This window comes from Heptranchias perlo, chromosome 4 (genome assembly GCF_035084215.1).
Source record: "Heptranchias perlo isolate sHepPer1 chromosome 4, sHepPer1.hap1, whole genome shotgun sequence".
In the NCBI taxonomy this organism is placed as follows: domain Eukaryota; kingdom Metazoa; phylum Chordata; class Chondrichthyes; order Hexanchiformes; family Hexanchidae; genus Heptranchias; species Heptranchias perlo.
This window is the reverse complement of record NC_090328.1, coordinates 120,722,195-120,748,484: the sequence shown is the minus strand read 5'-3', so window position 1 is coordinate 120,748,484 and position 26,290 is coordinate 120,722,195. Positions and strand designations below refer to the sequence as shown.

Sequence of the window (26,290 nt, the reverse complement as noted above, 5' to 3'; positions counted from 1 at the left end):
ATCAGGGTTGGATGTTGCTGTATAGACTTGAGAAAAACCAGAGAGAAACTGCCTTTTGAAATGGATGGAAAATACAGGCTTGTACTCAATGTTTTGGAAGTAAGAAACAGAGCACGTTCCAGGGAGACAGCCTTTTGCCAAGAACAATCTCAAGTAAAAGGTTGTGACTGCTGTAAAGCTAAACATTTCATTTTATTTTTTAAAGTATTTTTTTTTTTAAAAGCCAGCAGTTAAATACCAGCTATGGTCACTGCTCCTAGCTCAGTTGTTCTAAGATTCATCCAAATGTTCTGCAGCACTCAAGTCTAGACATTAAGAGTTGTCTAATTTTACTTTAGATGGTAGAAAGATTAAGTTTTTTTGCCATCCAGTTGAACTTCCCTTTTTAAGCAGTGAGAAAAACATCTGTCTGATGCACACTGTATTGCAGCAGGTCCATTTTCAGTAGTAGAGAAATTGAAAGGAAGCCACAAACTGTAAGTACAATACTGGCTAGCTGATCATTTAGAGACCTACATATATTAAATATTAATGCAGGTGTTCCAGGTTTTTGAAGTGAATTTCAATATTTTTAATGAACTTCTGTACTCACAGCAAGGAATTTAAGCATTAAAAACATTTTTACTTTTAGCACTGTCAATGGCAAGCATTCCCAGGACAGGTACATCACAGGCTGACTGCAGAGTTTTTTTTTATTCATTCATGGGATGTGGGTGTCGCTGGCAAGGCCAGCATTTATTGCCCATCCCTAATTGCCCTCGAGAAGGTGGTGGTGAGCCGCCTTCTTGAACCGCTGCAGTCCGTGTGGTGACGGTTCTCCCACAGTGCTGTTAGGAAGGGAGTTCCAGGATTTTGACCCAGCGACAATGAAGGAACGGCGATATATTTCCAAGTCGGGATGGTGTGTGACTTGGAGGGGGACGCGCAGGTGCTGTTGTTCCCATGCGCCTGCTGCTCTTGTCCTTCTAGGTGGTAGAGGTCGCGGGTTTGGGAGGTGCTGTCGAAGAAGCCTTGGCGAGTTGCTGCAGTGCATCCTATGGATGGTGCACACTGCAGCCACAGTGCGCCGGTGGTGAAGGGAGTGAATGTTTAGGGTGGTGGATGGGGTGCCAATCAAGTGGGCTGCTTTATCTTGGATGGTGTCGAGCTTCTTGAGTGTTGTTGGAGCTGCACTCATCCAGGCAAGCGGAGAGTATTCCATCACACTCCTGACTTGTGCCTTGTAGATGGTGGAAAGGCTTTGGGGAGTCAGGAGGTGAGTCACTCGCCGCAGAACACCCAGCCTCTGACCTGCTCTCGTAGCCACAGTATTTATATGGCTGGTCCAGTTCAGTTTCTGGTCAATGGTGACCCCCAGGATGTTGATGGTGGGGGATTCGGCGATGGTAATGCCGTTGAATGTCAAGGGGAGGTGGTTAGACTCTCTCTTGTTGGAGATGGTCATTGCCTGGCACTTATCTGGCACGAATGTTACTTGCCACTTATGAGCCCAAGCCTGGATGTTGTCCAGGTCTTGCTGCATGCGGGCTCGGACTGCTTCATTATCTGAGGGGTTGTGAATGGAACTGAACACTGTGCAGTCATCAGCGAACATCCCCATTTCTGACCTTATGATGGAGGGAAGGTCATTGATGAAGCAGCTGAAGATGGTTGGGCCTAGGACACTGCCCTGAGGAACTCCTGCAGCAATGCCCTGGGGCTAAGATGATTGGCCTCCAACAACCACTACCATCTTCCTTTGTGCTAGGTATGACTCCAGCCACTGGAGAGTTTTCCCCCTGATTCCCATTGACTTCAATTTTACTAGGGCTCCTTGGTGCCACACTCGGTCAAATGCTGCCTTGATGTCAAGGGCAGTCACTCTCACCTCACCTCTGGAATTCAGCTCTTTTGTCCATGGTTGGACCAAAGCTGTAATGAGGTCTGGAGCCGAGTGGTCCTGGCGGAACCCAAACTGAGCATCGGTGAGCAGGTTATTGGTGAGTAAGTGCCGCTTGATAGCACTGTCGACGACACCTTCCATCACTTTGCTGATGATTGAGAGTAGACTGATGGGGCGGTAATTGGCCGGATTGGATTTGTCCTGCTTTTTGTGGACAGGACATACCTGGGCAATTTTCCACATTGTCGGGTAGATGCCAGTGTTGTAGCTGTGGTGGAACAGTTTGGCTAGAGGCGCAGCTAGTTCTGGAGCACAATTCTTCAGCACTACAGCTGGGATGTTGTCGGGGCCCATAGCCTTTGCTGTATCCAGTGCACTCAGCCGTTTCTTGATATCACGTGGAGTGAAATCGAATTGGCTGAAGACTGGCTTCCGTGATGGTGGGGATATCGGGAGGAGGCTGAGATGCATCATCCACTCGGCACTTCTGGCTGAAGATGGTTGCAAACGCTTCAGCCTGGTCTTTTGCACTCACGTGCTGGACTCCGCCATCATTGAGAATGGGGATGTTGGCAGAGCCTCCTCCTCCCGTTAGTTGTTTAATTGTCCACCACCATTCACGACTGGATGTGGCAGGACTGCAGAGCTTTGATCTGATTCGTTGGTTGTGGAATCGCTTAGCTCTGTCTATAGCATGTTGCTTCCGCTGTTTAGCATGCATGTAGTCCTGAGTTGTAGCTTCACCAGGTTGGCACCTCATTTTTAGGTACGCCTGGTGCTGCTCCTGGCATGCTCCTCTACACTCCTCATTGAACCAGGGTTGATCCCCTGGCTTGTTGGTAATGGTAGAGTGAGGAATATGCCGGGCCATGTTCAATGTACCCTTAACCCCTTACGGGGGCACAACCTCAAATTAGAGATAGGCTGTTCAGGCCTAATCAAAATTAATGGCAACTTTATTCAGGAGTAGAAAGAGAAAAATAGGATCCTGAAATATAACAGGAGTTTTTAAAAAGTCTTTTGTTCACTAATCAGAGATGTCAGGATGCACTTCAAACAAAGGGGAGTGGAAATCTGGAACTCTTTTTTCCCCCCCAATAAAGCAGTTGAGGCCTGGGGCCAATTGAAAATTTGAAAACCAAGATTGATAGTTTTTTTTATTATGTATGGGTATTAAGGGTTACGGATCCAAGGCAGGTAAATGGAGTTGAGATATAGATCAGCCATGATCTGATTAGCCTGTTCTACCATTCAGAGGGGCTGAACAGCCTACTCCTGTTCTTATGTCCCCAATATCAGAAGAACACCCCCTACTCACTAGCATCAACTTTTGTTAACATATTATTGTCCTCCCCAAATAAACACGAGGCAAGTTAGTGTCAATCTTTGCTTAAACCGATCAGTTTGGAGCTATGAAACCTGCCCATTAGGAACTGGTCCTCATGGCTAACAGAAAGGAGACTCATCTCAGCAGTTTGAGCTTGATCTCCTCTTAGTGCTTGGCAATGTCATGTCTCTGGCCTGTCATCCAGGTATCCCATTGCTCCATCTATTCTCATTAGCTAAATAAACACCAGCATAGACCTGGTGGGCTGAAAGAACTTACAGCACAGCAACAGGCCAGTGTAAAAAGTGAATATCGATACGATTCTGAAATAAACTAATTAAAATGGTACTCACTCCTTGTTTTTCTTCTTTCTTGTAAGCAGCAGTTTCAAGTTTGGCCTCATACTCAGCTTGTACTTGATCTCTTTTCCTAAGCACGTTCTAAATAAAAATGAAAACAGGCTTTGAATCTTAGCCTCATGTCAGCAACCCTTTTACCAAGGCCCAGTATCAACATCACACACAAATGTAATCCATAACGCAACTGACAGTTATGTTAAGTTTCATAAATTTGATTATTGAGCAATAGTTAACAATTAGTACAAATCCTTCTCACTTCCAAAGGCACCATACAAATAAATCTCTCTCCAGATAGATGTTAACAAGTTAGGAATTATGTACTTAAAGCTTCAGCTGGCATTTACAGATGAATGTAAATGGTGAACTGGAATTTGCAATACAAAACACAGGATTTTGAATCTGTGGTCCAGCAATATGGAAAAAACATAGGAAGAGGAGTCGGTCATTCAGCCCCTCAAGCCTGTTCCGCCATTTAATTAGATCATGGCTGATCTGTATCTTAACTTCATCGACCTGCCTTGGTTCCATGACCATTAATACCCTAACAAAAAAATCTATCACTCAGTTTTGAAACTTTTAATTGACCCCCAGCCTCAGCTTTTTTGGGGACAAAGTTTCAGATTTCCAATACCCTTTGTGCAAAGAAGTGCTTTCTGACATCATCCCTTGAACAGCTTAGCTCTACTTTTAAGGTTATGCTCCCTTGTTCTGGACTCCCCCCACCAGAGGAAATAGTTTTTTTTCTAACTGCTCTATCAAATCCTTTAATCATCTTAAACACCTCAATTAGATCACCCCTTAATCTTCTATATTCAAGGGAATACAAGCCTAGTCTATGCAACCTGTCCTCAATTTATCCTTTTTAACCCTGGTATCATTCTGGTGATTTCACAACTTACTTCACTTCTTACAGGTCACAGTTAAGAACACTAATCACAACAATTGCCTACTTGTCAATCAAGATTCAAAAGATGATGGCAACCATTAAAAGGCAAGTATTGTCCACGTGAAATACAGATCGCCTTGTACAATGCACATTTCTCCACAGCTATCCCTTGGGTAATGCTTACCTCTGCTACAGAACACAATAGCATTGCACTGGTCAACAACTGGAGCCTTGCAAACAGTTTCTGTTAAGCCAGTAAATTTCTGCATAATTCTGTTTACAGATCAGAGTCAACACTTATTGAAATTCAGATTTAAGAAAATTTTCCTGGATGGGGCTGTACATCAACCATCAGTGCTGAAATCTAGATTAGAATGCAGAAACACTCCACCTGGACAGGTCAATGCTGGCAGCCAGGATTAATTGACAAAGCAGGTACAAGGCACTTTAGCCTGCACCAGGCACTCTTCAATCAAGTAGAAACAATTCAAGTACAGTCACTCGATGTATAAACTGGGGAATGTTCTACTCTCCACCACAGATTTAGATTGTCAAAAAAAAATCTTCATTTATTGATAACAAATGGAGGGCAAGTACGCAAGATTTTCCAGGTGTTTTGTCACTAAAAAATTCAACTCAGAACCAAACAAATCATTTTTGAGTTGCTTCTATGCATGCAACACAGTTTTTAAATGTAATATTTCTAGAATATACATTATCTGAATTACAAATTACATGGTTAGTTTGTAATTCAGAAGTAATACGGATATCACAGAACTTCATTGACCTCCAGTATTTCAAGTTATTAAAAAAAGTTGCACTCTGTCCAAAGTTCAGATTTGGTAGGAACAGGAAGTGAAGTAATTCAGCTTGCAAAATGGAGACACCTTAAGACTCACGAATTTAAATTTACCGATGGAATTTTTCCATATTCTACTGGCCCCTTTTGGGAATTTATGTTTAGTATTAGATCAGACATAGGTTGATGTTCCATAAAACACAAATCCTGTTACAGTAATGGAACAAAACAAAATTGATTTATTCCAAAGCTCATTAAAAAATATGAATCACAGGCAAATACTACATAACCATCTGCTCAACAAAAAAAGGGGAAATTAATCTTTTACCTTCATCGATTCTATATAGAGTACATACTCTCGAAGCACGGGAAGAAAGTCTTCAGACATGTCCTCGGACAGTTCTTCCAGGGCTATGCAGCAGCTGCCAATACAATTTGATACACCACTGAGGGGCTTGTTTAGTTCTTCTTCTACAGCAGACCAAGAGGAATAAATGGGTCCATACTCTCGAAGCTCCACCAAATATTCTAAGTAATTAAAACAAGAAGATACAAAATTTAAAAAAGGTCAAGAATTTGTAAGTGAGATCAGAACTTGCATCTCAAACTACTGCAAAGCAAAAACTTTGAAAAGACACCAAGAGGGACGATCAATTCCTCGGTGAAGTAAGTATAGAAAAATGTAATTATAAGAGCTTCTGATTTTGCTATACCTGGTAAACAGAGGAACTCTCACCTTGGAGTCAGAAGGTTTTGGGTTCAAGTCCCACTCCAGAGACTTGAGCACATAATCCAGGCTGACACACCAATGCTGTACTGAGGGGAGTGCTGCACTATCAAAAGTGCTGTCTTTTGGACAAGGTGTTAAACCAAGGCCCTGTCGGCTCTCAGGTGGACGTAAAAGATCCCATGGCACTATTTCAAAGAGCAGGGGAGTTCTCCCTGGTGTCCTGGCCAACATTTATCCCTCAACCAACATCACAAACAGAATATCTGGTCATTTATTTCATTGCTATTTGGGGAACCTTGCTGTACGCAAATTGGCTGCCACATTTCCTACATTACAACAGTAACTACACTTCAAACTTAATTGGCTTTAAAGCACTTTGGGACTTCCTAAGGTCGTGAAAGGCGCTATATAAATGCAAGATCTTTCTTGTTTGACTTGGTGCTGCTTGGAACTAAAGAAATTTAGTTTTGCTGGTACTACAACTAAGAGCATTTTGACTGACAGCATAGTTCTCAACAAAGCCAAATTAGAAAAGTTATGGCTCCAACTGTCACTTATGGCCAGATTGTGACCATAAAGCTATCACTATGACCACCACTGAATGACAAATGCTTTTTGTTTAAGTAGGAAATGTTTATTTTGTGAGCTGCAAATAGTCAAGAATTTAAATAGCTATAGAGCATCCTACAACAAAATTAAACAGTGAAATCAGTATAAGAGACCTTGCATTTAACAAAGTTCCAAAAGATAGGTTCCCAGTATCTTACCAGCTTGTTCTTTGACTATCCTCTGTGCAATTCGGTCAATCGTTCCCAACTTATGAGAAAACGTGTCCAAGTAATCCCCCATGGCAGCAAACTCCACTGGCCGACTTCTTAATTTGTATCCTCCAGTAACATATTTTACAGACTCCCCCATCTTTGTGATAAAAGCTAGGCCTTGCTTTTTATAAGGATTCAGATCCTACACAAGTCAAATCCAAAAACCAAAGTTAGTTGCAAGTAAACAAAATTTCCAGATGCATTTTTTTTATTTTTAAAAAGAACTTACTCTGGTCGGTAATGAAGGGTCATAAATATACAGTAATTGGCAAAGGAGCGGGTGTGGGTGTGGGTGTGGGTGTGGGTGTGGGTGTGTGGATTTGAAGTTTTTAAAACACAGCGATTTGTTACGATCTGGAATGCACTACCTCAAAGGGTGGTGGAAGCAGATTCAATAGTAACTTTCAAAAGGGAATTGGATAAATACTTGGAGAAAGAATTTTTACAGGGCTCTGGGGAAATGGTGGACTTGGGGGGGGGGGGGGGGGGGGAGGAGAGCTCTTTCGAAGAGCCAGCACAGGCACGATGGGCCGAATAGCCTCCTTCTGTGCTGTAAGCTTCTATGATTCTATTTGCTGCCAGATTAAGAATGATCATCTGGTTACTCAGCTGGTGATCACTTGGGGTGGGGGGCGAGTAGTGATCAGTTCAACTGAAAAGGACACCTGCATCATAGTTGGCATCAATTCCTGTGTTTGGATTCGTGGAAGAAGTCAGGTCAATTTGTGGCAGTGATTAAATCCTCACCAGTCAGTAAAACATTACAAACAGCTTAACCCTTGGTTGCTTGACAAGAATCACAAGTTTTTGTACTTTAACCAACAAAATCACATCCATTTTGATAATTAGCAGTTACACATTTCTCCTACCAAATTTTCCAATCATAAAACTCAATTAAATCAGAGGTCTTAAAAGGCATTTGAGATAAGGAATGGAGAAAACATTAGTAACATTGCAATGGGGTTTCTGAATTAATTACAGCATCAAAATACAATGGGTATCAACAATTAAACATTAAGCAGATGCCCAAATTAAATCATTTTAGATTAACAAGATAGGGATCATGATCAGCAGCTCCTTGGAGGGGGTCAAGTATAGTCTGCCCATGGTCTACATACTAGTCTGCGCCAGTGATGTCTCAATATGCCATCCATGACAAAGAACTCAGCAAAAAGACATAAGGGTCCTTGGCACCTGATTTTTGATGGCATCATATTGGTGTCATCTGCATTGGCAAATCCCCATCACTAATCAAAGTAATGGTTGGATTTCTTAAGCTTGTTATGGTCATATTCTGATGAATGCAGTTAACAGTGCAGCCAATCCTTATGTATGCGTTCTATGAACCCAAGGCTGTTCTTTACAGGTGAACTGTGACCTGAAGCAAGTTTGACAAGTTACAGTCCATTGGAGGTTACTTACTTTACTCAACAAATCAGGGGCATCAATCATGAATCGACTATTACATTTTGCATAGTATTTAACACTTTTGGCAAGTGCTGTGCAGACATGCTGACCCATCTAAGGAGACAGTCTGCTCTGAAGGCAAATTGCTACACCGCATGAGTCAATGCTAAAGGGCAAACTGTCCGACCACAGATGGTAAACACTGTGCTGAGAGTAAAGTACCAATTTGTGTTGTCATCCTTTATATGGGGACGATTGCTTTATTCGCTTTAAGGCCATCCAGAGCACACAGGTTTGATTACAGGTGTTATTTAAGTAGCACATCATTTCTTTCATGTGCTCCTGAAAAACTAGTTTACTACATTAATCTGAAGATTTTGCCCATTGGTTACATGTTATAGTTTAGCCTGGAAGAAATCCAAACATGCTGGATGAATTTGACAATGTGTTGGATATTGTTTTATCCGATTTACTCAAAGATTTTGCTCCTTGCATCAAACTTCTTGTTGCTAAAAGTTAGTATCATTTTTCTGCAACATCACATTTTCGTATGCATGCAAAGTATGTGTTTGAACCTGTCTAGCAATAATTATACTCCTAGGGTGGGTGGTAGATTGAGAATGCATTGACCCCACCCATTATAGGCACTAGTAAAATAATTTTAAAAACAGAAACTCATACTTATGTAGAGGAAATATGCAAGTGCACTATTTTATGACATTTACCCCGAAGCCAAAAATTCCTGCAATGCTCATGGCTGCAAATTCACCTTACTTAGATATTAAAAAGGTTCATACAGGTTGACAATGCAAAAGCTGCTATCAAAAAGAACAGCCCTCAATATTAATGCAGCATAAGATTTTCAATGGATATTACTGTCCCTTGTTGGGGGGGGCGGGGGGGGTGTGGAGGGAGAAATATTTTATTTTGGTGATGGTTTACCATTAAGAAAGGCACCATTTTGCAAAATAGTGCCCAAGACAAAAATCAATTTCCAACTGTTCTGTATTAACGTTGAATATTCCTGTAACAATTTTTTCAATCATATATATCAGTTAGTTAAAAGATTTTGCACTCAATTTGCTTTTAAACCACGTTATAATTCGTGATTTTCAAATGACTTCCGTGAGTAGCACTGTTGCATTTTCAGATTGGATAAAAATATAGGAGAAGAATGGAGAAAAATATATCCCGGTGAGCCTTAAATCTCCATACAAGCCTAGTTTGCCAGCATAAAATACAGCTGTGCCCAAATGTACAATTTGGGCAATTCCAGTGTTCCGGTGTGAATCAGATGTTAAACCCTAATTTCACTCAAGTAGTCAGTGCTGGACACCTACAGACGCTGAAAGACGCCCTAGTAAGAACGGGATATGACGCTCGACTCATCGATCGACAGTTCCGACGGGCCACAGCAAAAAATCGCATAGACCTCCTCAGGAGACTAACACGGGACGCAACCAACAGAGTACCCTTTGTCGTCCAGTACTTCCCCGGAGCGGAGAAACTACGCCATGTTCTCCGCAGCCTTCAACATGTCATCAATGAGGACAAACACCTCGCTATGGCCATCCCCACACCTCCACTACTCGCCTTTAAACAGCCACCCAACCTCAAACAGACCATCGTTCGCAGCAAACTACCTAGCTTTCAAGAGAACAGCGTCCACGACGCCACACAACCCTGCCACGGTAACCTCTGCAAGACATGCCAGATCATCGACACAGATACCACCATCACACGAGATGACACCACCCACCAGGTGCATGGTTCATACTCCTGTGACTCAGCCAACGTTGTCTACCTCATACGTTGCAGGAAAGGATGCCCCAGAGCATGGTACATTGGCGAGACCATGCAGACGCTGCGACAACGGATGAACGGACACCGCGCAACAATCGCCAAACAGGAGGGTTCCCTCCCAGTCGGGGAACACTTCAGCAGTCATGGACATTCATCCACCGACCTTCGGGTAAGCGTACTCCAAGGCGGCCTTCGAGACACACGACAACGCAAAATCGTCGAGCAGAAATTGATAGCCAAGTTCCGCACCCATGAGGACGGCCTCAACCGGGATCTTGGGTTCATGTCACGCTACACGTTACCCCACCAGCGAACAAATGTTATCTGTTTTTAATATAATGGGTCATTTGCTGGCTCTCTCTGCCTTCCGGATGTTTCTGCCTCTCTGTGTTTTTTTTTTTCTCTTTTTTTTCCCTGTTTGTTTTTTTATTGAATGTGTATTCGGAGGTTCTGCAGGTAACACCTCTCTGTCTGAACACGGTGATTGCCTTGGCAACGGGCAGTTGCAGGGGCAGTCTGTAAACACCATTTATTATTGTTCAATATGTATAAATGCGTAGGCTTCAAGGAGATCTTGAAACATTTGCCTGAGGAAGGAGAAAATCTCCGAAAGCTTGTGAATTTAAAATAAAATTGCTGGACTATAACTTGGTGTTGTAAAATTGTTTACAATTGTCAACCCCAGTCCATCACCGGCATCTCCACATCATGACTACCATCGACACCACAAACTGCCGGCTCACAGTGGAAAGGATATCCAAGAAGATCGCGCATTTAGACACAGACATCAAGTTTTTACAGAGCTGCAAGAAAGCAGACAAGATCCCGAAAGGACTCCAGATCACGAACCCACTCAAGTCCACATACAACTCGGATTACGCTGAGAGACTCTGCCGCCGTACCTCTCGCACACTCCGCAACCATCTCATACACCAACTCTACAGCAGACGCCACAACCTCGAAACCAAGATAGAGTCCATACTCTCAACCTGTACTCAGGACACAGCAGACCAGCTACGTTATACCGCCAAACAGACGAGGCAACGGAACTACGCTGCCTACATGAAAACCAAGAGCAGGAAGCTTGAGAAACTCGGCATCACCACCAGCAACGACCAAGCTTCCCCTGGTACCACGGTTGCAACCACAGGGAAGTCTATTGTCAATTTATCCGACCACACCCTTCAACCAGACGAAATCGAAGTTCTCAGCCGAGGGCTCAATTTCTGCCCCACTACCAAAATGGACCCCACTAGTCTCGCGGCGGACACAGAGGAATTCATCAGGAGAATGAGGCTCCGGGAATTCTACCACAAACCCCAAGATTTCAGCAGCGAACCCAATGAGACAATCGACGATCCGGAACAGCAGACAGAGGGATCCGCGGTACAGCAACCGAAGAGGAAAGAGTCAAACTGGACTCCTCCGGAGGGTCGCTGCCCTCAGCTGGACATGTATGCTCAAGCTGTCAGGAAATGCGTCAATGCCAGATTCATCAGCCGCACTCAGAAGACAGTCCAGAATGTCACCCGAGCACAACGCAACGCCATCAACGCTCTCAAGACCAACCGCAACATCGTCATCAAACCAGCGGACAAAGGAGGAGCCATAGTCATACAGAACAGAACAGACTATTGCAAAGAAGCATACCGACAACTGGACAACCAGGAACACTACAGACGGTTACCCGCAGATCCGACCAAAGAACACACCCACCAGCTCAACAAACTGATCAAGACCTTCGATCCAGACCTTCAAAGCATCCTACGCATTCTCATCCCACGTAATCCCCGCGTGGGAGACTTCTACTGCCTCCCAAAGATACACAAAGCCAACACACCCGGACGTCCCATCGTATCAGGCAACGGAACCCTGTGTGAGAACCTCTCTGGATACATCGAGGGCATCCTGAAACCCATCGTACAGGGAACCCCCAGCTTCTGTCGTGACACTACAGACTTCCTACAAAAACTCAGTACCCACGGACCAGTTGAACCAGGAACACTTCTCACCACGATGGACGTCTCGGCACTATACACCAGTATCCCCCACGATGACGGCATCGCTGCGACAGCATCAATACTCAACACCAACAACAGCCAATCTCCGGAAGCCATCCTACAACTCATCCGCTTCATCCTGGATCACAATGTCTTCACCTTCGATAACCAGTTCTTTACCCAAACACACGGAACAGCCATGGGGACCAAATTCGCACCCCAATACGCCAACATTTTCATGCACAAGTTCGAGCAGGACTTCTTCACTGCACAAGACCTCCAACCAACACTATACACCAGATACATCGACGACATTTTCTTTCTATGGACCCACGGCAAGGAATCACTAAAGAGACTACACGATAACATCAACAAGTTCCATCCCACCATCAAGCTCACCATGGACTACTCCTCAGAATCAGTTTCTTTCTTGGACACACGAATCTCCATCAAAGACGGGCACCTCAGCACCTCACTCTACCGCAAGCCCACGGACAACCTCACGATGCTCCACTTTTCCAGCTTCCACCCTAACCACGTCAAAGAGGCCATCCCTTATGGACAGGCCCTGCGAATACACAGGGTCTGCTCAGACGAGGAGGAACGCGATGGACACCTACAGACGCTGAAAGACGCCCTAGTAAGAACGGGATATGACGCTCGACTCATCGATCGACAGTTCCGACGGGCCACAGCAAAAAATCGCATAGACCTCCTCAGGAGACTAACACGGGACGCAACCAACAGAGTACCCTTTGTCGTCCAGTACTTCCCCGGAGCGGAGAAACTACGCCATGTTCTCCGCAGCCTTCAACATGTCATCAATGAGGACAAACACCTCGCTATGGCCATCCCCACACCTCCACTACTCGCCTTTAAACAGCCACCCAACCTCAAACAGACCATCGTTCGCAGCAAACTACCTAGCTTTCAAGAGAACAGCGTCCACGACGCCACACAACCCTGCCACGGTAACCTCTGCAAGACATGCCAGATCATCGACACAGATACCACCATCACACGAGATGACACCACCCACCAGGTGCATGGTTCATACTCCTGTGACTCAGCCAACGTTGTCTACCTCATACGTTGCAGGAAAGGATGCCCCAGAGCATGGTACATTGGCGAGACCATGCAGACGCTGCGACAACGGATGAACGGACACCGCGCAACAATCGCCAAACAGGAGGGTTCCCTCCCAGTCGGGGAACACTTCAGCAGTCATGGACATTCATCCACCGACCTTCGGGTAAGCGTACTCCAAGGCGGCCTTCGAGACACACGACAACGCAAAATCGTCGAGCAGAAATTGATAGCCAAGTTCCGCACCCATGAGGACGGCCTCAACCGGGATCTTGGGTTCATGTCACGCTACACGTTACCCCACCAGCGAACAAATGTTATCTGTTTTTAATATAATGGGTCATTTGCTGGCTCTCTCTGCCTTCCGGATGTTTCTGCCTCTCTGTGTTTTTTTTTCTCTTTTTTTTCCCTGTTTGTTTTTTTATTGAATGTGTATTCGGAGGTTCTGCAGGTAACACCTCTCTGTCTGAACACGGTGATTGCCTTGGCAACGGGCAGTTGCAGGGGCAGTCTGTAAACACCATTTATTATTGTTCAATATGTATAAATGCGTAGGCTTCAAGGAGATCTTGAAACATTTGCCTGAGGAAGGAGAAAATCTCCGAAAGCTTGTGAATTTAAAATAAAATTGCTGGACTATAACTTGGTGTTGTAAAATTGTTTACAATTGTCAACCCCAGTCCATCACCGGCATCTCCACATCAGGTCTACTAAACAGTATTGACTACACAAGTCTGGTTTTGCCAATCCTGACACTGCATGCAACACTAAAAAAACAGCAATTTATTTTTGTAAATTAACCATCACTGTTTTCTACTGCCCTCCAATGTGTTTTCTTTTTTAAATTGCTGCTACATGCCTCACCCTGGTAGCATGGTTCTTCAGAAGATTGGACCAAAAAGTGTTTTATTTTTGATGTGGGGGGGGGGGGGGAAAGGGAAGGAGGGAGGAAGATTTGTACCTCCTTACTACTGGCTCAAGTACTTTTAACAAGGACCCAAGAAAATGCATGCTTAACTGGTTAAGGAATTAGCTGATTAAGGAATTTAAAAAATGACTTTACTGTTAGTTAAGACCAGAACGAGTAAAATAAGTGTTCACAAAAATACAAGATATCACATCCATTACTGGTTTTCTCGAACATGAACGCAAAAGATGCAGTTAACCATCACTCCTAATACACCAATGTTGCACACTACACATGAACTAAACATTAGTGCGCAAGAAAATTTATTGCAGTCTTTGACAATTATGGTAGCTGCATACTGTAGCCTTTTAGTGTTCTACCAGCTTACAATCAACCTTCTGTTAGAAAGCCTAATTCTTTGCATTTATTTTAAAAGGAAAGGTGAATATGTTGATTGCCATTTCCTACTCTTTACACCGACCACACATCATTCAACGTGACCGTTCTTCACAAACTAAAGCCATTGATTTCTCAAAAGAAACTTGAAACTTTTCTGTGTAGATGAAATGTATCCCAGGCTGTTAAAAGATGCAAGGGAGGAAATATCGGAGGCTCTGACCATCATTTTCCAAGCCTCTCCGGCTACAGGTGTGATGCTGGCGGATCGGAGGACTGCTAACGTTGTTTAAGAAGGGAGAAAGGGATAGACTGAGTAATTACAGGCCAGTCAACCTAACTTCAGTGGTGGACAAATTATTGGAAAAAAATTGAGGGACAGTATTAACAGTCATTTAGAAAGGCATGGATTACATCAAGGTCAGCATGAATTTGTTAAGGGAAGGTCGTGTGTGACTAATTTGATTGAATTTTTTGAGGAGGTTACAAGGAGGGTTGATGAGGGTAACGCATTTGATGTAGTCTACATGGATTTTAGCTAGGCTTTTGACAAGGTCCCACATGGCAGACTGGTCAAAAAAGTACAAGACCATGGGATCCAAGGGAGAGTAGCAAGTTGGATCCAAATTTGGTTTAGTGGCAGGAAGCAAAGGGTAATGGTCGACGGGTGTTTGTGACTGGAAGGCTGTTTCCAGTGGGGTTCCCGCAGGGCTCAGTACAAGGTCCCTTGCTTTTTGTGGTATATATCAATGATTTAGAGTTAAATGTGGGGGCATGATTAAGAAGTTTGCAGATGATAGAAAAATTGGCCGTGTGGTTGATAGTGAGGAAGGAAGCTGTAGACCGCAGGAAGATATCAATGGACTGGTCAGGTGGGCTGAAAAGTGGCAAATGGAACTGAATGTGGAGAAGTGTGAAGTAATGTATTTGGAGAGAGCAAACAACACAAGGGAATACACAATAAATGGGAGGATACTGAGAAGTGTATAGGAACAAAGGAGTGCATGTCCACAGATCCCTGAAGGTAGCAGGACAGGTAGATAAGGTGGTTAAGGCAGCATATGAGGTAACTTTCTTTTATTAGCCAAGGCATAGAATACAAGAGCTGGGAGGTTATGCTAGAACTGTATAAAACACTAGTTAGGCCACAGGTTGAGTACTGAGCACAGTTCTGGTCACATTACAGGAAAGATGTGATTGCACTAGAGGGTACAGAGGATATTTACAGGGATATTGCCAGGGTTGGAGAATTTTAGCTATGAGGAAAGTTCAGATAGGCTGGAGTTGCTTTCTTTGGAAGAGGGGGCTGAGGGGAGAATTAATTAGGTGCATAAAATTATGAGGGACCTATTTCCCTTAGCAGAGGGGTCAATAACCAGGGGCCATAGATTTAAAGTAATTGAGGGAACAATTAGAGGAGTTGAGAATTTTTTTCCCCTCCCCCCAAGGTGGTGGGGGTCTGGAACTCACTGCCTGTAAAAGGTGATGGAGGCAGAAACCCTCAGCTCATTTAAAAAGTACTTTGATGTGCACTTGAAGTGCTGCAACCTACAAGGCTACAGACCAAGAGCTGGAAAGTGGGATTAGGCTGGATAGCTCTTTTTCGGCCAGCACAGACACAATGGGCCGAATGGCCTCCTTCTGTGCCGTAAATCTTCATGAATCTCTGCAAATAAAAATCAATTACAAAAGCATTTTTGCTCTGAAAATAACGTGTACATACACACTACACTGAACTATTGGATATATTACCAAATCCATGGTCAACAACAACTTGCATTTATATAGTGCCTTTAACACAGTAAAATGTCCCAAGGTACTTCACAGGAGCATTGCCAAAAAAATTTGACACCGAGCCACATAAGTAGATTAGGATAGGTGACCAAAAGATTGGTCAAAGAGGTAGGTTTTAAGAAGCATCTTAAAAGGAGGTAGAGAGGCAGAGGTGAGGGAATTCTAGAGCTTAGGGCCTAGGCACAGCCACCAATCGTGGAGTGATGAAAATTTTAAAATTAATGCGCAAGAGTCCAGAACTGAAGGAGCACAGAGATCTCAGGGTTCTCCCACCAAGATCTGACAGCAACACTATCAGACAAGTTTTAGTGGATCAAAGCTGCTGCACCACCACAAGACAAAGACATACGTCCCGAAATGCAACTTCCATTTGCAATGATAAATTCTCAACCGTGTATGCTGAACTGGTACAAGACCCACCTCAGGAGTAACAGCTTCACACTAGTGACAGTTTGAGAGAAGGAGGAGGAGGGGAAAGATTTTTTACATAGCACCTTTAAAACCAAAAACCATCTCAGTGCTTCAGGAGGTGTAAAACAAAAAGTAGACTCATGAGAAAGCCACATCTCTATTATGTTCAATTTTAAAAAATTGTATGTGATTAACCCAAAACAATTATTTTTTTAAGTTAAATACACCCATGTCACGCTACTAAAGTAAATGCAGCAGCCCTGTATATGTTGAAGGCTGAGATATAGATTTTTGGACTCTAGGGGAAATCAAGGGATATGGGGATCGGGCAGGAAAGTAGAGTTGAGGTCAAAGATCAGCCACAATCTTATTGAATGGCAGAGCAAGCTCAAGGGGCCGTATGGCCTTCTCCTGTTCCTATTTCTTATGGATAGATGAGACTGTTGAACCAAAATCAGTGTGCCAGGTTAAAACATGCCTAAACAAGTGATATATATCTGGCAATTCTTCCAATCACCAACAGACACCAATGTTTAAGACACTGCAACTGTTTCAGTCATCCATTATTGTAGCTAAATAAATTCTTTAAAAAAAGACTTCAAAATTCTTGGTCTCAAAGCTCCCGATGGTTCAGTACGTTTATCCGGTTAGCAGCTGAGCCAGGCGGATTTTGGGGGAAGGATAGGATTGAGCTCAGCGATGCTCCCAACATTCACCGTTAAAACTCAGACACATGAATAATGGCCACTTGGGTCAAGTACCAAACGGTGATGGCACCTACCCCGGAAAGACAACTTTATGGTGTTTTTTTGAGGGGGGGGGGGGGGGGGGGGGGAAGGAGAGCGAGAGTGAGACAAACATGCTCAGTTGAAATCACAAATAAACTTCCCATCCCCTCCCCACCACCTCCCCCCCCCACAAAGCTGAAGATTTAATTGCCATACCTTTGTTGTAAGAAAAACATTGAAATGATCATTGAAAGAAAGAACAGGATGATCTGCAATTCTTTTCAGAAACTTGTCTAGTGCCTTCCTTCTAGTCTCCACAAAGTCTTCTGAAAAGCGATCCACGACTCCCTTCACTACAAACTTTTCTGGAAGTGGCTGCGCAAAAGGAAAAAAGTCTCCAATTATTAAATACAATTAGTTGTTTTACACAACTTTCTACTCTCAACCCCCCAACTCATTAAAATATACAGACAGTACATATAAAAAGTACTGTGCACATAAGCTGCTCTGTATATTCACTGTGGACAATCAGGAAAGACTGAACAGGCTGGGGTTCTTTTCTCTCGAAGTGATTAGAATAAGGTGACCCGATAGAGGTCTTTAAAATTATGAAGGTTTCGCTAGGGTAGAAGAGAAGATATTTCCACTGTGGAAAAGTCCAAAACTAGGGGCCATGAATACAAGATAGTCACTAATATTCAGGAGAAACTTCTTTACTCAGAGTGCTGAGAATATATAATTCACTACCACATGGAGTAGTTGCAGCAAATAGCATAGATGCATTGAAGGGAAAGCTCGATAAGTACATGAGGGGAAAAAATAGGATACGTTGATAGGGCACAATGAAGTAATGTGGGAGGAGGATCACGTGGAGCATCAGCACTGGCATAGACCAGTTAGGCTGAATGACCTGATTCTGTGCTGTAAAATTTGATGCAATTCTATGTAAATGAAGCAACTTAACTATTCAACACATTCCCAGTGAAAGACACTACAACCAGTTCATTGTCAAAAGTGTGTGCGGGGGGGAAAAAAAAAGGAAGATTTGTTGCATCACCTGGATTACATTTGCACAAAAGTAGATAATGGGCATGTAAATGGATTAGCAGAATGGATAGATAGGTGGCAAGATGCAATTCAATGGGGATAAAAGTATGAGGCAATACATTTTGCAAGGAAGAAAGGAAATCAGATGAGAATGCTACCAGAGTCAAGGCAAACATCTAAAAGGATATTTACTACTCAAATTTACACAATATTTGGACAAGGACAGAATAAATTAGTAAAAATTCTTTGCATTCATTTGACGTGGTGAAGCTCTAATGTGCAGTACCACAACATAGGTGGGATGCACCTTCAGTTACCCAGCCCAAGTCTCAGCCCTCATTGAAAGGTGCCATCCCGTAAAAGCTAAAAAAACACTAGCCTGGCAAGTGGGGGGGGGGGGGTAAAATTTACAAGTTAGGAACTTCAAGCTGGTCATTTGCACAAGTACATAAGCAGCAGTTTAGAGGATTGCAACCACCCATCCTCATGTTGTATAGCCCTATGAAACCAAAATAAAGTTTTAAAAAGTTAGTGCAAATCATTGAACTGGCTGAATGTACCATTTTCTTCCACTCAAGGGGGTGGAAAGGAAAACAAATTCTGCTGAAACACATTTTACTTCAAAATGGCTTTGCCAGTGAACAGATTTTCTCCAGCATCAGTCAGATAATTGATTTCCCAGCTGCTGCTAAGCTTGCACTCAATGTGTAAATATCTCATCTGTAACTTATGGAGGAAATGATTTATAATCTATTGCAAAAGAGCAATTGCTGTTGTTAAGATACTGGGTCTCTGGGAGATTGCCAGAAAGATTTCCTTCTAAATTAATTTGAGCCAACAGTAAGTTTATATGGAGACAAATAGAGTAATCATATGCCCAGCAATTCTAGCATCAGGCGACAACAAAAAAAATTTACACATTTTAAATATACTCCCCTACAACCCTGCACGAGAGCTACAAAAGGATTTACTGATGCTATTATCTTTATGCCCCTATGATAGCAGCAGGGACTGCTCAAATTAGTGCATGTTGCCATATCTAATCCTGCAGGACCAAGGTAAAGGATAACATGCTACAAATGATCATGTATAATTTAATAGAAAAGATGAACACATGCCTATTTGCAACATTGAGCACATCAACGTCTATACTGTTTGACAGCGTTTAATTATGTGTATTCAGAAATGGACAATGAAGTCAGGGTTGAGAGAAGGTCCCTCATACTTAAAATTATAATCCAGACAGACACATGACTGTAGAGGGAATCAAGCAAACAAGCAGATACTTTTAAAATTCTGGAATACTTAAGGGTTCATTTTTAAATCTAGTTCAAACACCTGGGATGAATGTCTCTTCTAGGTATTTGTACAGCTATGTGAAAGGGCTTTAAGCATTCTTAATCCAGATCTAGTAGGCACAAGTCAAAAATCACAAAACTACCAACAATTTAACACTGAATTGGCAATACATCTGCAAGGATGCACTGGGTAAAAATTAAAAAGTCACTAGTGTGTGGTAAGGTGTTCAAATCTTGGCTATGCTATATCTAATGAGTGAACATATTTCCCCAGCATTGATGAGTCTCACCCAGAAGGAAAAAGATTCAATTGCCCCTATTAACAAAGTTTACTTCCCTCCCTTAGAACAGAGTACACATACAAGTCAGTAGTTCCTAAATCATTTTTAGGCAAGGTAAGCATGGAATATTTAAGAAAGAAACACTCCCATTTCATTGGAGCCACATCTGGTTTTATTAACAAAAACTATTTAAATAAATCTTAAAAAAGTGTAAGGATTGGAATATTTCTGACTGCTCAAAAAAAGGGAGAAGGAAACAAGGAGACATCTGCCACACAGCACATATGTGGCTTGCTGTCTGTACATGTGGAGCACATTAGATTTTTTTATATAAAAAGGATGGGATCTTTTAAGGACCACTGACTCCATTGTGTGCCAATTTAACATTCAACAAAAGTGCAACATGTGCCATTCTATTAAAAGCATGCTTGTTTTGGCCTGCCATTTGTTTACATTAATACTGTTTCAGTCTTCTTCAGACTGCCTTTGCAGGAGTTCCCCGAGCTTCTGCAGCTGCTATCCACACAACACAAGTTTTTCCATCTCGCTGGGCCACCAAGACTACTTTTGGACCCCAAGTCCTACATGATGCATTCTATTCCAACTCAATTCTGTATTTTATGTCCGCAGCAAACAAATGAATTAACATTAAAATAGCATACATATGACAACATCACAAGTAACTTTTAACCTTCCAACAAACAAGGTAAATTAGACATATCTCCCTCGTCCAACACCCTATTGAGTAAAGCCCTGCTAGTGTAGTTCTAAAAGGCCCATGTTCAATTCCCAGTCTGTGCAGCAAGCACATCTCGCCTCTATTCCTGGGCCTGGGGGAAGGGAAGGTTAAAAAAATAAAATGAGCACAAGCAGAAAAGACTAGGGTTTCCTACTTGCTGTCCTATACTTCCTGCAAGAAAGTGGGTGTAGATGTAAGCAAAGGATTAGGCTGGGCCTTGATGCCTTCCATGGTTAAATAGGCAGCTAACATTCATGGTCTAAGTTCACACTTGATTAATCACTTACATCAACCAGTAGGTCTCCATTACCTTGCCCAACAGTCAACATCTTCAATTGAGGGCAAGGGACATAAAGAGCTTAGGCCAACTTTAGATATAGGACACAAACATTGAGATGTAATAGTTAATCTATTAAAAAGAAAGGGTTGAGGGGCTTTGGATTGAACTACTGAAACACTGATTGCAGAGGTCATGTCAACATTTAAGAATAAGTTAGAAAGAAAGGGGAATAGAAGGAGATGGTAGCAGAGCAAGCACATGGCATTAAAATTCCTGTCCATGTAGAGGATAAATAGCAAGTCCGAGTATCTGCTAGATTGCTCTGGCTTTTTCAGCGCAATACATCACAGAATTTCAAATTACGTGGGCGTAATTCAAGTTTCCAAGATCTTTGGCACTGGCCAAAAATAAAAAAACGGTATCAGTGGAACAAGCCAAGCCCATAAAACTGGCCATGCCCCCCTGCACTCCAAACAATGAGGATGGTGAGTTTCTGCCGATTGCACCCACCTGCGGCCATTCACGGAGGGATTTTACAATTAATTTACTTTTCTTAGGCACAGTTTAAATGTTTAAGTAATAAAAAAATAAGTTTACTACAAAACTAACTAGTATGCAGCAATGAAAGTAGGAAATGCTTCAGTTGAGGTTTTTTTGGAGTCATTTTCCGTGAGTTTAAAATCAGGTTACTCACAGGCAGGGGACTGGAAACCTTTATTAAAAATGCTTATTTTTAAAATGGTGAACCCATTTTCAGCTGTTTAATAAAACTGCACCAAGTTGCCACTCTTAAATAAATCAAGGAATATTTGATTGCAAAAAAAATTACGCTATGTTAAGCTGCCAAATTGCACTGTTCATGGCAGATTTTAAGTTTGTGATCATGTTAATGCATTTTAGCAGAAACTCAGCGTAAAATATGGCAGCGCAATTTGAGCCCAAAGGAGAAACTACAGGCCCAAATATCCCAAAACCACATCTGTCTAATACCTACTGGAATAAGATGAGTTGGCTGTGATTCTTCCAATTTAATCCTCAACCAATCAAAATCCTGGTATCTACGTCGTACTGTGTACTCGGGTAAGTCAAACTCATTTCTGGTGGTCTGAAAGTAATTGTAACCATTAATGAACAGGAAGTGTCAGGTCAGAAATTGCATTTCAAGAGAGTTTAAGATACAAGGAATTGATTTGACACATCTAAACTTGGAACAGAATGTACAATTCTATCATTAATATTTTAAAACTATCTTAGAAACAACTAAAATCATGATGCATTAAGGGGGAAGATTTCTGTCTGCCAATGCATACATGGGACCAGGCAAATTCGAGGCATGTCTATTCCAGCACAAGAGATTTACCCCCATCAATAGAGGTTCATAAGTAGTGTTAAGTAGAGGCAGCAAATAGGGTTCCGGATGTGTTGAGTGGGGAGGACATTGCAACATATTGGCTGGAAGGATAGTTAGCCTCATCTAGTGATCATGGGCAAACACTCCTGGAACTTCCTTAATTTCTTGAAATTGGCCAAGGATACACCCCCCACCCCACCAACCCAATCTTTTTAATCTCCCCAAAACGTTAGAAGCAAGAGGGGGAAAATGAACATTCTCCTTTCATGCTATTTCCATCGTGCTCGATTATCCCTATTATGTTACTTCCCACTGAGCCATTCCAGTTAACACTCCAAGGCAGGTGGCACTGTGCTCCACAACACCATCCACCCAAGAGTGCTCAAATCCAGCCCTTAGAATGGTACAGTGGACTTTATTGCAGCAAATGGTATGTTGGCCTTTATTGCAAAGGGGGTGGAGTACAATAGTAAGGAAGTCTTGCTACAATTGTACAGAGCTTTGGTGAGGCCACACCTGGAGTACTGTGTACAGTTTTGGTCTCCTTACCCAAGGAAGGATATACTTGCCTTAGAAGCAGTGCAACAAAGGTTCACTAGATAGATTCTTGGGATGAGAGGGTTGCCCTATGAGATGTTGAAAATATATTCGAGTTTAAAAGAATGAGAGGTGATATCATTGAAACGTATAAAATTCTTAGAGGGCTTGACATGGTAGATGCAAAGAGGTTCCCCTGGCTGGAGAGTCTAGAATTAGGGGACATGGTCTCAGGATAAGCAGTGGATGATTCAAGACTGAGATCAATAGATTTTTGGACTCTAGGGGAATCAAAGGACATGGGGATCGGGCAGGGAAAGTGGAGTTGAGGTCTAAGATCAGCCATGATCTTATTAAATGGCAGGCTCGGGGGCCTGTATGGCCTACTCCTGCGCCTATTTGCGTTCTTAACCAACGTAAAGCCAGTTCTCACTCAAGACTGGAAGTTCTCCAAGCTGGGCAGGGCTCCGGGATTCCAAAACTGCTTCAACTGGGAAAGTCAGTGTCATTTAAAAGTACATGCTAAGCAGTGTGTTTTTTTTTAATATTAAACACTCTCTCCCTGGCTCAGTGCTAGAAAGGCCTTTTCTAAAACGTCCAGCCCCATCCACAGAGAACGTCCATACCTTCCCCCATTCCCCACTTATTATTCCTCCTACTGCCTCTTACCAATACTACACCCTCCTGCCACTTGTCCCATGCCCTTATTCCCACATCACAAAAGACCCTGCAACAACTTTCTGCATATTTCCACTCATTGTGAACAATATCTAGGGAGATCTGACATTACCTTAAAAATAAGAGCATACTTTTTGAAACAGAAGTGTAGCAGGAAATTATTAACAGTTCAATTTTTCTCATACTTTTGTGCTAACTCTGTATGTAATATACGTCTCCATCGCAGACACGTGTTTTTTTGGGTCATCAACCGTAACAAAGAGATCTCTGGTTTCACCATCCAGCTCATCATCCAGTTGTAGTCTATTCAGGAGAGATGAGGAAGAGGCAGGACTTGACGTCTCCACTGGTGTCCCATTGGGCAATACTGGATCCTAAAAAAAATCGTAAAGGAGGTACATCAGCAACATCAAGAATTGGTTTTGTATTTTACCTATTTAAAAACAGATGTAATGCACTGTACCAAGTTAAACAAAACAAACGTAACCTGGTAACTCAAAGGCAGGCGGATTCCACTTGCTTTATCAAAGACTTAGAAAATTTGTTTTGCCTATAGCCCAAGGATATAAAAACACTGATCAAGAAATTAGTTTAAGTCGAGCAGATCTCCCATGGCATTGCTTACAAGTAAAAGAATGAACTTGCATTACATAGTGCCTTTCACAATCTCAAGACATCCCAAAGCAGCTTACAGCCAAGTACATACTTTTGAAGTGTAGTCACTATTGTAATGTAGGAAATATGGCAGCAAATTTGCACAGAGCAAGGTCCCACAAACAGCAATGTGATAATGACCAGATAATTTTTATCGTGATGTTGGTTGAGAACTCCCCTACTCTTCTTCAAAATGATATGATAGGATCTTATGTCCACCTGAGGGGGCAGACGTTTAACGTCTCATATGGAAGACAGCACTCCACAGTGCAGTACTGAGGGAGTGCTTTACTGTCAGAGTCAGCCTGGATTCTCTGCTCCAGTCTCTGGAGTGGGACTTGAACCCACTGCCTTCTAACGCAGAGGAGTGTGCCACCCGAGTCATGGATGACAGTCTGGAGCATAGTTGTATCATTCAGCACAGTCCCATTCTGAGTCAGGGAGTGGAGCACAACGAGCGAGATGGGACAGAAGGAGAAAGCAGGGTAAGGATTTTTTTTTTTAAAAGTTAAAACCAATGGTCTGAGAGAAATAGGGACTTATCTATTAGTTACTGTATCTCCAGTCCTACTAATGATCCCCAGTATATTACAAAACCATCCAGTAAAAGACAGATCCTCAGGAGATAAAGCACCCCAAGATATAAAAGCGACAGATTCAACAGCACTACCTGCCCTGATGTCAGTGAGCTGCTTCTACTGTTATTCCCATCTTAAAGTAATAAGGTGCAAAAAGGGAGCATGATAAAAAAAAACTTGCAAGAGATAAAGCCAACAGTAAAAGTTTTTATAAAGGAAAAAGTGGTAAGAGAAATGTGGACTCATTAAAGATATCAGCAAGGAAATGGTAAAAGTTGTTAAACAAATATTTTCAGTTTTCACAGTAGCAGAAGAGGACAAAATAGACACGGTACAAGGGAAACTAAAAATAAGCCACGGGGAGGAACTTATTAGATTTAACGCAAGAAACTGGTAGTGGAGAAAATAAATGGGACTGAGTATAGACAAATCTCCAGGTTTCCACCCGAGGGTATTAAAAGAAACAGGTGGGGAAATTGCAGATGCTTTAACTTTCCAAAGCTCTTGATTCAGGAATTGTGCCTTTGGATTGGAAAATTGCAAATGTCAATCTATTAAAGGCAGCAAGGAGAAACCAGGAAACCACAGACCCATCAGTTTAACATTAGTCGTGGACAGGTTACTAAAGACAGAGCGACTGAGGACTTCAACAAATATGAGCTGATCAAGAGTCAACATAGATTTATGAAAGGTAGGTCAAATTATGAATCATTTAATTTTTTTTATTTTTTTTTAAAGGAGTTTACCAACATGTTGAACAGGGGAGTATTTATATGGACTTCCTGAAGACATCTGATAAGGTTCCAAGGAGATTATTTGCAAAAATGAGCATGGAATTGGAAGTAACCTTGTGATATGGGTTGGTGATTGGTTGGGAGGCAGGAGACTTGAAGGAAGAGAGTTGTATATCCAAGTTTGCTGATGACACTAAGTTAAGAGGCACAGCAAGTTGGGTAGATGAGAGCAGGAAGGTTACAAAAAAGGACAGAGATTATGTGGGCAGGCAAAACTGTGGCAGATGGAGTTCAATGTGGGGAAATGGGAGGTCATCCATTTTGGATCTGAGAAAGACAAAATGGAATATTTTCCTGAATGATTAGGAACTGTGGGGGAGCAATAGGATTTGAGTGTCAAATCACAAAGCTGGTGGACAGGTACAAAAAGCATTCAAAAAAAAGACTAATGGATTGTTGGCCTTTATCTCAAGCAGGCTAGCATATAAGGGGAGGGAGTAGTGCTTCAGTTGTACATAGCCTTGACTAGACCCTATCTGGAGTACAGAGTTCAGTTTTGGGCACTTCAGGAAGGATACATTGGCCTTTGAGGAGGTATAGTGCAGATTCACCAGAATGGTACCAGGGCTTAAGGGTTACATAATGAGGACAGGCTGCATAAATTTGACTTCAATTCAACCTTCTAAACTCAAGGGAATAGAAGTGTTTAAAATGTAAATGGGATTCAATAGGGTAGCTCCAAAAAAAAAAAACTTTCCTCTGTTGGGGGAATCCAGA

The 26,290-nt window shown here is 42.4% G+C and overlaps 1 protein-coding gene across 1 annotated transcript in view; it reads right to left on the bottom strand.

Annotated features, from left to right (window-relative positions):
• snx30 (sorting nexin family member 30) overlaps positions 1 to 26,290 on the bottom strand; it is a 101,157-nt gene that overhangs the window by 15,398 nt on the left and 59,469 nt on the right. Inside the window, exons 2-7 of the mRNA XM_067983606.1 lie at positions 23,733 to 23,921; positions 21,976 to 22,086; positions 17,553 to 17,711; positions 6,751 to 6,946; positions 5,582 to 5,781; positions 3,563 to 3,649 (exon numbers count right to left, since the gene is read on the bottom strand). Of these exons, the coding sequence (XP_067839707.1) occupies positions 3,563 to 3,649; positions 5,582 to 5,781; positions 6,751 to 6,946; positions 17,553 to 17,711; positions 21,976 to 22,086; positions 23,733 to 23,921 (942 nt within the window). The remainder of the gene's footprint in view (positions 1 to 3,562; positions 3,650 to 5,581; positions 5,782 to 6,750; positions 6,947 to 17,552; positions 17,712 to 21,975; positions 22,087 to 23,732; positions 23,922 to 26,290) is intronic.